General features: G+C 43.2%; 2 protein-coding genes across 4 annotated transcripts in view; both read right to left on the reverse strand.

The window, feature by feature from the left end:
- The window catches only part of espn (espin), a 32,105-nt gene that overhangs the window by 2,976 nt on the left and 15,908 nt on the right, over window positions 1-13,221 (reverse strand). For 2 of the 3 annotated variants that reach the window (XM_076042113.1, XM_076042116.1), the window contains exons 9-12: window positions 11,154-11,391; window positions 10,590-10,643; window positions 7,231-7,376; window positions 6,231-6,608 (exon numbers count right to left, since the gene is read on the reverse strand). In XM_076042113.1, coding sequence (XP_075898228.1) covers window positions 6,231-6,608; window positions 7,231-7,376; window positions 10,590-10,643; window positions 11,154-11,391 — 816 coding nt within the window. The remainder of the gene's footprint in view (window positions 1-6,230; window positions 6,609-7,230; window positions 7,377-10,589; window positions 10,644-11,153; window positions 11,392-13,221) is intronic. The other variant, XM_076042114.1, reaches the window with a different exon arrangement.
- Window positions 4-5,765, reverse strand: LOC142898860 (espin-like protein). Its single transcript, XM_076042117.1, has one exon. The coding sequence runs from the start codon at window positions 4,691-4,693 to the stop codon at window positions 2,600-2,602; it is 2,094 nt and encodes a 697-aa protein (XP_075898232.1). The 5' UTR covers window positions 4,694-5,765; the 3' UTR covers window positions 4-2,599.

Below are 13,221 nucleotides of genomic sequence, written 5' to 3' on the forward strand. Positions count from 1 at the left end.
AGGGGGAGACAGCAGGTGAGGGGGAAAGAAGTGTGGGAACCCACAACTGTAAACCAAGGCTCATGGTGTATCAGCATACAGAGGCTGAATAGAGGGAGTTTGTTCTCTGATGGGAAAATCAGCCTCCAGAGTCTAAAGTGATAACCTGGTAGAGTTTAAGACTGAAAATAGAATCAAACAGATGTATCTATAAATGAACGATTAGGATGTGAATAATGCATACTTGGCCTCAAGTGCCCATGTCTGAAGAAAAGCTGAATATTTCATGTAGTTTGTTTCATAACGCTCTCCAATTGAAGGTCCAGTGACTAAGTTCTAGTATTGCTAAAAATATTACTGTAGTGAATCCCTGTTTTCTGATATCACATTGGCCTGCCATTTTTCTCATACCAGCCGTGTGAAGAGTAAAGTCAATAAGCCTTGACATGTTCTGGACTACCATTGTGGTGGCACAATTTTTCTTTTAGTTTTTTTTTTAGATGTTATATTCACATTGGGCCTGTAAGTAGAGTGATCAGTACTGAGAAAGGCAATGTACAAATAAATAAATATATAAATAAAACGTGAAAATATTCTTCATTCGTAAGACCATTGCACTAGTCTTTATTTTCCCTTTCTAGGGTCTCTATGTAATGGTTTATGACAGCCTCAGAAACAAACAAAAAAAAAGAAGAGTAAAGTAGGATTGATGGTTTTAAAACTCTTGGAATGCATTTTTATTTTGGTCTACTCAATCAAATGAAATCATTTGTAATGATTGAGCCAAATTTTGCGAAAAAAAAAAAAAAAAAAAAAGAAATAGAGCAATCTTATTTTCATCATTGCACACCATTTGAAATCCTGTTGAAGGTCAATAAAATATCATTTCAGAGAATACATTTAACCTCAAACAAAATGTAAACAAAATGTAAAGGTATAAAATGCAATTTATCCAAATTCTACTGTATGTACTGTAAAACAACAAACAGAGCTAACAAAACTCTAATTCTGTGACCTTGAAATGAAACAAAGCCTTTTAAATGCACAGGACAAGTTTTTTTGTTGTTGTTGTTGTGGTTATTTTAGAGACAGTCACTCAGACAGAACACACAAACCGTAACTGGATCCTTTTCTCTCATTCAGGCTGTAATCAGAGGTGGGTGCAGCCATCTTCAGTTTCTAGTCTTCTCCTGACAAGATACATTACCCGTGTTTGCATTCCTCTTACTAAAGTGTTTCACTTGTCCTGCCAAACCTGAATCCAGGTAAGATTATCTACACTCTGAAATATTGATGATTACCCTGGGAACTGCAATGGCAGACAAAAAAACAAACAAAAAAAACAAACAAAAAGTGAGGGATTTGCTGAAGGAAAAGTAGCTAAATGCTTTTTGTTGCACACATTCTGTCACTTGGAGAGAGGCATGACACCATTTGCAGATTATCAGGTAAGTTTTTTTTTTTAAGAGCTGGAGTGACAGTGCTGTTTATAAGGTTCTACTGTGTAGAGTTGTGTTTGCCCATATTATATGTGACACACGAATCACTGCACAGCCAATCTGTCAAGATAAGCAACATATATTTATCTATGTTGAAGTTCACCACCAGTATGTCCTGTTGGGCTGTGGGTGGACAAAGACTCACTGTAACCTCCTTATAGCGCCTGTAAGCCTCAGATAGCATGACAGCGGGTGGCGCTAAGAGGGTTATTGGAAGGTAATCTTGACGCTGCTGAGAGACATATGAGAATAGTGTGGCTCTGTGCTGTAACAAGCGTCACAGCAGAGGATTACACACCCAAGAGCTTGGCGTTTCAAACCGGCTCTGTCATCAGTCTGCATATCAGACGTGTGGTTTTTAACCTGTCGCCCAGGCATAGCTGTATCACCATGTCAAAAAACTTCATTCAAACAGCATTGTAAAATCCAATATGATATATGAAAGGCTATAGTCAACTTTGCAGACTCATTACATAAATTCAACCACTTAAACTCATTAAGTAAATGTTTGTTGATGTTTCTCCGGGTGTTGCAATTACGAAAGTGGTTTTCAATTTATATCCTACAGAAATCAAGTTAAAAAAAAAAACAAAACAGCAAAACAAAGGTAAACAATGTTGAGAAGCAATTTTTGAAGCATGAAATCACCTCAAACCCCATCTGTTCACCTTTGATGGCCAACAACGAAATGTCAACGATAAAGTCAGTGAGCTGTCACCATGGAGTGTCCAGCAATCCAAAATAGTCCATGAGAACAAAGTGCAGACTGGACACGCTGAGTCCTTTGAGATAGTGATTTTTCTCAACACCCCATCTGTGCATCACCAGTGTGGCAAAACATTTGCTTTCAATATTGTCGACTGATATCTAGTGTTTCGACAGGCTGCTGGTTAAGAACAACAGAAAAAAAACACTTTAGTCAGTTTTGAGTCTTTTCAAGTCAAACAATTATGTGGAGACAATAAAGTTAGTCCAACTTAGTCGAAGCCCAGTCTCTCCAGCAGAGAGGGGCTCACTCAAAAGTTGATGCTCCTCTTAGCGCACTGTGCACTTTCCTGGGAGGTTTCTCTGACTGACTGTTTAAAATCACCCGAGTCCTTGTTCAGTCCTGCTCAGTATTCTTAAATATCAAAAAGCTCAGCTTCCTTTTCCTTCCAAAAAGCAAAGCTTCGGTTAATGTATGTAACAATTTCCTCATTGCTGAATTCTTTTAGCTCATAGATCACTTTAATTGAGTTTTCATTGGGTTCAGATCTGGGCGGAGGCTTATCCACGTGAGGTTCCTCTATGGTTTCAACAGTCGAAGGTGGAACATCTTTTGCTGGCTGTGGTTTTGAGCTTTCTGCTTGGCTCTGCAGTCTCTCGGCATTTCCCGATGCATCAGTGTGTGGTAAGGGTTTGGCTGAGGAACCCTCCAAACGGCCAGTCTCTGATATGTTCCCATTTGACACCACTTCCTCGTTTGAAAGTATCAGTACACCAGCTTTCACATCACTCTCCCCAGTTTCTGCCTGAATCTCCCCCTCGGATCTTTGCTCTTTACACTGCCGATTTCCTGAAGAACAATCATGGGACACAACGGGTGAAGGCAATGTGGAGGAAAACTCCAACTGCAGACCAGATGCTGAAGGGGACTGTAGATGAGCAGGTAAGGTTGCAGAGTTAGTTGGTGGTGGAGGAGGTGGAGGGTGAGATGGCGGTGGAGGAAGTTCTTGCACTGGCATGATGGCAACATCAGGAGACACAGAACATAGAGAAGCAGTCATCATCCCTCCATCTTCTGGAGAGTCGCCAAAGTACTTGATTTTTGTATCTTCAAAACCGTCCAGCCAGTCCCGCCTCCCTTTCTCAATATCTTCCATGACTTCCTTGTGAAACTGTCGTATGTTCTCCCACTCATGGCTGCCAAGGCGGTCGAACATCTCATAGCACAGGAGGTGCCGGAACTTGCGCTCGTTGCGAGACATGTTCATTTCCAACAACTGGAAGTATCCGAGCATGAAGAGGTCAAGGGTTAGATTCTCATAGCCAACGGGTGACCCATTCATGTGTGGCAGGAAGTGCTCCGGCCAGTAGATCATCTGGGCTCGACTCAGCCTGCGGATCTGCCGTGTGGGGACTTGACTAATGATTGTTCGCCAGTGGCCAATCAGATTTCCCACAACCTGCTTTGATTTCATGAAGAGGAGGAGTCTGTCATCTTCACTCTGCATCTCACTACCAATTTGTGCAGCAAGCTGGTTGTGGTCCTCCCAGGCCACGTCCAAATCATTTCCTTTCCTGCCACAGTACTTAGTCTGATAAGATTCAGAGACGGTATACTTTCTCCAGTGTTCAAGGAACAAAAGGACAATTCTCTCTTTCCTCATTTCAATGCATTCCTGGACATAGCTGACATCTGTCTGTACCTCAAAGCTCCTCATTTGTGGGCCATCATTCAAAATTGGGTCTGCAGAAAGGACTTGGCTGAACTGTTCAATATTGTTTGGAGCCATCACTTCTGATGACGTGTATGTCAGGGGAGCATACGATGCAGTTATAAGTGGCTCTTCAACCAGTGGTAGGCCTGGTTCCAATCCTAATTCTGCACTGCTATGTGTCTCTGGCGGCTCAGTAGTGGAGCAAATAATTTCATTCTCATGAATTGTCTCCTGATGACTGCAATTTTTGCTGACTACAGGAAGGGACCTCTTGCGCTTGTACACCCTATTTCCTCTGTTTTCTGCAGATTCTGTCTGATTTCGAACTTCATAATTGGCCTTGAGGTTCTTCACTGAAACCCCAAATTGCTTTATCTCTTCTTCAACATCTTCTCTTGTTGAAAAGGACTGGGAGCGTCCAATAAATCCATTAGCTAGTGATCCAGCTGGTGTTGGCTGAGCCCTACCTGCATTACCCTTGTCGTCTTGAGAATATCTTGGACATACAAGATCCAATATATCTATCTCCTTCCCACCCAGAGTAGCTAGTAGAATGGCCATACTCTTGAGCAAGGTAGAGATCTTACTGCACCAGGCTGGTAGATCCTCAGCTTGCCCATGCACCTGTTTTGGATTGACTGAGAACTGGCCTTGATGGAGGGCAGTGGAAACTGGCAGAAGCTGGTGAAGCTCCCGTTCCAACTCTTCCAGCTCTTTTTCAACCTCTGAGACCTTGTGCATGACTTGAAGGTTCTCAATTTGCCTCTCAATACGGTTTAGGTCATTCTCTGTCATCAGCTCGCCAAATGGGCCCAAAATGGCATTGTGGGTGTGGGAGTAGTGCCATTCCTGAGGTTGGTAGTGTCCACTTGTTGCAAACTGTATCAGTGGTCAGAGGAGACCAAAAGACAACAAGAAAAGGAAGGAGGGAGGGATTTCTTCAGCTCAAAGTTCCTGGTGTGAAACACACTTCAGTGCAAATCCATCTTGACACACAGGATTTACATGGATTTAGTGGTGCAATGGCACTGCCTCATTACGGGCAAAGAACTTTCTGCTTTTAATTGCTAGTCGGTGAGAATAAAATAGCTTTTTTTCCTTTAGCAAAGTTATCGTTTTAAAAGTTTTTAAAATATATCTGTATTTTAGGCAACTGTCATTCCAGACTTTCAACACCAACTCAACCTCGTCCTTGCGGTTTCTACAGCACTTTACAAATGTTTATGTATTTTTTATGTTGATTTAAAGAGTAAATGCAAATGAGAACTCAGCTTTACTCAGCTAACAGCTTTATCAGCACTTTAACACACATCGCTGTTGGGTTTGCCACCAACAGAGCACACCCACACAAGTCCACACCCAACAGTGATGCAGTCAGTGGTGAATTAAGTTTGCCACCAATCCAAAGAGGTCAGTGCAACAAATGTTGATGGATGATGAAGCTACTGTGATGACTCTAAGTCTGTTAAGCGGCACCAAGATGGAATTTGTTTTATCAGCACTACACACAGCCTCCTATTGACAGGATGATGGGGGAAGTTAATAATTTACATGTAAATTGTCTTATCTAAGCTGTAGTGTGAACCAACCCGTCATCACACCACTGAATCAACATGTAAAAACTTGGAGCTGCAAAACTCCATTGTCAGACACAAGCCCACACTGCGAGCCCATCGGTCAAGCGTACTACTTTTGTCACAGGCAGAGCGGCCAAGTCTTCATATCACTGCATCCCAAACAACCGCTTGCTATTTCATATAAAACAAGAAACATGCAGACAAAAATCCTGTGAAAAAAAAAAAGCTAATTTATTTTCCATTTAAGGCATTTACCATCAGGGCATCGCCATATTGTTTAAGATATGTATCGAAATTAAACATCAGTTATGTTTGTTTAAATCTTCAGTTGGAGTTGGGGATATTTTCTGCAGACAGACTAATGCATTAATGAACTTTGAGGTCATTTCATGGATAAAATGATCAACCTTGATAATTATTAGTGATTAATCCATCTGTTTTAAACGATCAAATCAAGTGATTCTTAAAAACTTAATAAACAGTGAGAAAATTGATAATTTGACTGTGATTGGATGATTCATGACATAATTAAGAGGTCAAAGGGGAGAATAAGTTGCATAATCAAAACAAACAAACAAACATCATTGAAACCCCACGAGATGAACTCAACACTGCACACTCACTTCCAAGCCTCAGCTATCCCCTTTATGTTGCTGTTGTTTTTGAATTTGACTGCAGTTTGATTAAAGTCTGAAGGAAACACAAAAGGGACGGCTGAGACACAAGCAAACCCGCAGCCCCCCTTGCTTGCCTACCTTGCGCTTGTGGTCGTCCTCCTCTTGCATCTTAACTTGAAGTTTTCGGACCATCACCTGCCTCTTCCATTCCGGAATTGCCTTCCCCTGTTCGTCGTGACTGGGAACCAGGGACTCCACGTCTGCCAGGCTCGTCTTCCGCCCTGACTCCCCTCCAGCTTTCCCACCTTCGCCATTCCCATTGACCACAGGGTTGGAGGACAAGTGCTCGTGGCTCGTGGAGGCTGACATGGTCCTGGCAGATCCGGAGCCAGTTGAGCTGGGGCTAGGACTGGGCGTGGTTGGCGGCGAAGTGACCGGTGAACTGGATGGCGGAGGGGATGACGGCATCACTGGTGGGCTGGAAGGGCGGGTATCTGGTGGAGACGAAAGGCTTCCCTGGAGTAAAAGAATGAAGGAAGAGAATATAGGGTGATTAAAATCCATTTTTTTGTTTTTATCTGATGGACTTTTTGGAGTTGGATAGATAAGCTTTGGTTGCATGCATGCTCTAAAAGTCTATGCCAAACACATACGGTACGGAAAAGGCCTTAAATGCTCAAGCTTTCGGTTCTGAATATCTGACACAACAACTCTGGTGACAATGAATTTATGATGCGGTTTACTTGCTCGTCTGACTGCAGATTCATTTTATGATATCACTGTGACAGCATGAGGCTCTATTCCACTTACCACCGCCTTCTCCAAGATGACAGTGCAGTTAATTACCTAACTAGTCTGACTGATCGGTGACACAGCCACATGTCTCTAAAACCACTCTTTCAAAAATAATCTGTCTCACTTGTGGAGCAATTTTTTTGAACTGGATGATCTGCTTGTTTACAACACACCTGTGGTGCAGAGATATACACACACACACACACACACACACACACACACACACACAGTATTTCACAATATTGTTCCAATTGAGAACATTTATGAAGTGTTAGTCCAACTGTCCACAAGTTCTGAAATAACTGCTAAATGTAACATTCAATGAGGTGATAGGTCGACATACGTTGTTGCCTGCGGGTACACCGCTGGAAAAGATGGTGGTGTAGCCTTTACTGTGAGGCGTGGGCTTGAGGCTCTTCCCTGCTTTGATCTCTGCCAGCAGTTCAGAGTTGTCACCAGTGGGGGACATCATGTTGAAAGACTTTGTGCCTGAAGACAAAAGGGCGGAACAACAAAGCGGAAAACTGGTCAGAAAAATTAAAAAAAAAAAAAAAAAATGTGAGAAAAATGAAAATAGCAGAGAAATGAAGAGCAGGAAACAAAGGTAAAGAGAGACTGAAGAAGAGGAGAGCTTGGGTCGGCGTTTCAGTCTCAGATCAAGCAGTGAACACGAATAATAAGTTGGGCCAGTGATAAGAGTTAGTTACTGGGTGTGATGCTGCTGTTTCACAGGCACAAGCTTTGCGTACAGTTGTGTTCACTTTGTAAAACTGAGTTCTGGAGTGATCTTCAGAAGACTCAAAGGGGAGGAGCGAAATGGCCCATTTCCACTGAGTCATCTGATGTATACATGACTAAGCCACAGCTAAACTGTAGCCTTTTTTAAAAGAGTAGGTCTTTTGGAATATATACAGCTACCTTAGACCTTAATCTGCTTATGGCCAACAATGCAACAAATTCCGAGGGCGACTCCAAACCGGTGACGGTGCGCCGCTTTTACAAAGACGCATTGTTTTCAAGACAAGAGGACGGAAGGTTAAAATTACCATCAGGAGCACGTCACAAGTGTTGTGTAAAAAGTGCTAAAGAGTAGTTTTGTGCACCCGAGTCACCGATTGGTGTGTATATTTTTCAAATATCGTACCTGATAAAATTCTAACTCCTCACCAATTGCAACACAAGACTGTTTGTATTAACCCAAGTCTTTGATCAACACCCACAGAAATGCTCATTTGTGGCTCTTATACGAGGCTACTTGACACAACAATAAAGCTCCCAATTAAAAATGATGATGTAATGTGAATCGAGCTATAACGGCATAACTGCACAAATCTTTGACTCAAAACTCAGAACAAACTCACCTGCTTCACCGAGAGCAAACCTCCGATGGATTTTATATCCTCAGGCTGTCATTGGAAACTCATTTTCCACAGACAAAAAGAGTCCTCCCCCAAGAAAAAAATGTTTCCTGTCGAGTCGACCACAATGGTCCGCCTGGACACAAAGCCTCGCTAGCCTGCCACCCCCCTCTCACTCCCTCATTCACTCTCTCTCTCTCTCTCTCTCTCTCCCTCTCCCTCCCTCTCCCACTGGAACTAGAGAGCAGCTTTCAGTTAAAGAGCGTCATCACAGTCGGGGGAAATCTAAAGGAATCACCGTTAACTGGAAGTGACAGCAAGCAATTGGCGAGCCAGCCAGGACTTAACCTGCACACACAACCCACACACACACACACACACACACACACACACACACACACAGAGTCACTCTTCAATCCCCAGCCTGCTCATTGGCTCAGCCAGATCACTCCTCGCCACAGTCAGAGCTGACACACCATCATCACACACACACACACACACACACGCAGAAACACACACACACAAACAGAAACACACACACACAGAAACACACACACACATACACACACACACACACACACACACACACACACACACACACACAAACAGAAACACACACACACATACAAAGCCTCACCTCACATTTACGGCACGACAAACAAAGAGACAAGCAGCCATCACCTGCTGAGTCTCGTACAGCAAGACGGACATTTACAGTGCAGCTACACCACGTGAGCGGTTTATGAATTGAAAAAAAAAAAAAAAAAAAAAACCCCCAAGAAAACCACCTGACACACTTGCAGCACCATGTGACGCCGTCTTTCTGACTTGCTGACTGGATTGTTCAATAAATTGCCAGGTGCAATCATGAAAAAAAAAAAAAACTGGGTGTTTCATCATCCATCACAAGAGTTAACAACAAGAAAAAACATCACTTTGCTCTTGAACCTTCCAAAACCCAGAAAAGATTTCCCGGGAAAAATTGTTCCCGAAAATGAGTGAATTATATAAAACTTTAACATTTTAAACCTTGCACGACACGTGTGCTCTCTGTATTTCCTACCTTCTCCGGTTTCAAGCCTTCAGTCCACAGCGGCAGCTCAACAGCTCTTTCTCAATCAGTCTTAAAGTGAAAATGTACAATAGCTGGTGGACTTGTGCCTAGATACATATTTGTAGTATTCAAGTTAAAGGCAGTGAGCTTATTGGGTTCCGCTGAGAGCGGGGTGTGCCACAGAGAGTGTAAAGAAAGGCGGAGCAGTGAGTGGTAGATGTTCTATATGTCAACCTATATATGTTTTTACTCTTCTGGCTTATATAAGCAGTATACGTGCGGTGGTCTCCTGCAAGAGCTTCTTTATTGTGTCAATGAATAGATAACAGTGAAGATCTCCTGCCGTCATTTAACATGCATCAGCGTTTAAAATGCAAACATCCAGCTTCTGCACTGTAAAGTCATCAACAGCTCTCCGGCCTGTGTGTGTGTTTTTTATTACTTCTACAACAACCAAGCTGCCGTTGGCGGACAAAAGATGCCGCGTCACACAAAATGCTCCTTGGCACTTTATAGGTTGAAGTTGCGTCCTGCGCAAGACAAAAAGTTTCATCTGGGCCCTGTCATTTCCCCCCCTGATGAATAGCAAACGACAGAGAACTTCAAGCAGCATTCTTTCCAAACAGGCCACCTGGTTTGTTGTCGTCGTTCGCAATGAGAATCTGCGTTGTAAATGAAAAAAACAAAACAAAAAAAACACTCTACAACAGCTCTCACACGTGACGGTGGCTCTTCGTTTTATGAGCAGCATTTATTACCTCATCAGCGGTGAAGTACAAAAGTGCCGTTAGTGATCGCCCGCTGCTCTTTAGCTCCAAGTGTTTCACTGACTTCCTGCTCATATAGAAGCTTTAGAAAACAGTGAGTGAAGCCATTAGTCACTTGATGAGGAGGTCTAAATGATCTTTTCACTGGATTGACATTTAGGACAGTAGGACAGGGTGACTTTATGATGGTCTGATGATATTTTTTTAGTTTTTTTTTTTTTTTTTTTTTTTTTTAAATATCCCAGAGGTTAGTTGGTGATTTTACATTTGCTGTAGGTGTAAATGTGAGGAAATAACTTTGCCCTTTCTATTTATATGTGCTATATTTTGATGCCCTGGAATTTCTGTCTTGAAATGATTTCATCTAATTGTTCAGGAAGTCCTAGGCTGCTTGATGGGATCAAATGTGGTAAAAAAAAAAAAAAAGAAAAAAAGAAAAAAAAAAAAAAAAGTAAATGCCTGTTCTTTCTAAACCTCTTTATTTGATAGGTGTTAGAGAGCGGCTGGTTTAATCTGTACTTACTCTTGGTTTGTCTGGGTGCCCCTCCTTCTGCCTGAGTGGCAGACGCGTCCACGCCTTGACAAGGGCAGTGTCAGTGAGAGGAGGGAGAGCAAAGAGAGAGACAGGCGCAGACAGAAAATGGGAAAAGAAAGAGCAAGCGAGTGTTAGTGGAACAGTTAGTGGAAGAAAACAAGGGGAGAGTGTTGATTCAGGTGTTAGTAAAGATAGTGGTAAATACTGGCAAAGGGAACTACAAAAGTTATCCGACCGCTTATTTCTCCAAACTCCTGAATCTGAACCTTCCTGATGATCTGTTGACAATCTGATGATTTTGTTTTTTACCATTCAAATAACATATTTCTATCTATGTGCGTTGATGGACGGGCTGCAAAGGGCACTTAAGAAAATGGGTTCACACTAAACCAGTCCTCAGGGTAACATGGTAGCCGCTCATCTTTAATTCAGAATTGGTAGCCCAGGTCAGACACAACATGCAGTATCTGACGCCAACTCGATGACAACTGTGAAAGAAAAAAAAGCAGGATTTTTTCCCCACGTGGCGAAAGAGCCGAGAGAGACACTCACTTCCTGATGAGGAAGATGGCCGCCTCTGGTGGGCGGCGGCATAACTCTGGCCGCCGGCCGTGTCCGGGGGCAGCGGAGGAGGCGGCGGGGGAGTCGGCGTTGGGTTGGTGGGGGGCGGAGGTGGCGGTGGAGGGGGAGGAGGAGGAGGAGCCGGGGGTGTGGCCGTCTCCTCTGTGGCGCCATTCTCGCCGCTGGGGGCGGAGCCGCTGTCGGTGCGCTCCTCCAATAAGACGGAGACCTTTGAGGAGCGATGGTTGTGTCATTATTTCCTGATAGAAATCTCAATCTATCTATCTGTCTGTCTGTCTGTCTGTCTGTCTGCAGATATTAAAAACATAAACTTTAGTTTGTAGTCAAATTGCTCCTAGCATAATTACTATATTGATACTTTCTGATGTAAACATACATCTTAGCTTGCTGGTGCCTCAATTAATTAAGATAGCAAATTATATAGTAATACATCACTGCATTGCAGTCAAAGGTGAATTTAATTAGATTTGATGCAAACAAATATTCAGGTTGCAACTACTAAGTAGAGCAGTGGTGTCCCCCCCCACTGTGTGAAATACCCGTCAATATTCAGGGGTCCCTGATTGTTTTACACTGGACCGGTTGGTTCCGCTTGGCAAAAAATAGTGAATAATATTTTTAAGAAATGTATACGATTAGATAATATTATTAGAGAGGATGTTAAAGGCATGTTAGTGACCATAAGTGACAATGGTCAAATGGTTAAAAAAAAATGTTAAAAATAGTTAAAAATGGTTAAAAAAAATAAATAAATAAAAAAAAAAATATATATATATATATATATATATGTATATATATATATATGTATATATATATATATGTATATATATATATATATATATATATATGTATGTATATATATATATATATATATATATATATGTGTGTGTGTGTGTGTGTGTGTGTGTGTGTGTGTGTGTGTGTGTGGGTGTATACTGTATATATATATATATATATATATATATGTAGTTGTTGTTGCGGGGGAGGCAGGTTATTCTTCCTGGGTGCTGCTGGTGACAGCTGCCCTGCTGGACGTGTCCTTCCTCAGCTTCCTGCCATCTTTAATTAACTCATAAAGACATAATGCCCTTGTTGAAAACAGCTAATATGACCTAATCTCTGGAGGGAAACCACTGAGGAGCAGCCATCTGCCACTGCAAGTGATAGTCATTTACCCCCCCCCCCCCCACCCACCGCCATGCACGCGTCCGACACGCTCCCTGAAGTGTGCCACGTCTCAGCTGGAAACAAATTAATGGGCCGTGTCATTTAACCCGGCTCCGCCCCTCCCCCTCCCTCTGCCGCCCCATTCTTCTGACGCGTGCTCGCCATTGTCGCCCACCCCTCTCCTCCCCAACTCCCCTGAGAGGTGTGGGGGGGCAGAGGGGGGAGGGAGGTGTCCAGATGGGTCCGGGTGGCACGTGCCATTTCTCCAGCTGATTAGGCGGCCCATCTGCCGGGGAACCTCCGGGAGCAGGAGGGGCCCTACTGAGGCCCTAATTGGCTTAATGCGGATTGCACCCCGTATCACTCCAAACCGCCCCCACCCCCACCCCACCCCATCCCCAACCTCCCCACTGCCAATGCCCGTGAGATTATAAGAACACCTCCCCAGGGACGGCAACAAGTGTCTGATAGAATCTCCTCCTAAGCTGCCTGTGGAGGTATGTGGCAGCACACACATCACATTTAGCCACCTGTTTACAACCACCAGCAAAATAAAATAAAATAAAATGCTATGTTTCTGTTTCCCCCGACAATAGAATACTTTGCTGGGCCCTCTGCGTGTTTCGAAGGAGATCAAAACAGGGCGGAGCACCTGAACACTGCCTTGGATTCGATGAGTTGACTTTACTGTCATTGGACAGAATATACAATGACATTCAGTCACACTCAGTACAGGTGTAGTTGACGCTAGTGCGCGAGAAGTGTCGGTTCCCTTTGTGACATCACAATGTCCCTCTGACCCTGCCGCCCCACCAGAACCGCCTGCTTAAGCATCCACGTTCTGGAGAGTGGAGCCAGCAAAAGAAGTGAT

This window comes from Nelusetta ayraudi, unplaced genomic scaffold (assembly GCF_046127955.1).
Source record: "Nelusetta ayraudi isolate G7.1 ecotype Tasmania unplaced genomic scaffold, CSIRO-AGI_Nayr_v1 ptg000070l, whole genome shotgun sequence".
Classification (NCBI taxonomy): domain Eukaryota; kingdom Metazoa; phylum Chordata; class Actinopteri; order Tetraodontiformes; family Monacanthidae; genus Nelusetta; species Nelusetta ayraudi.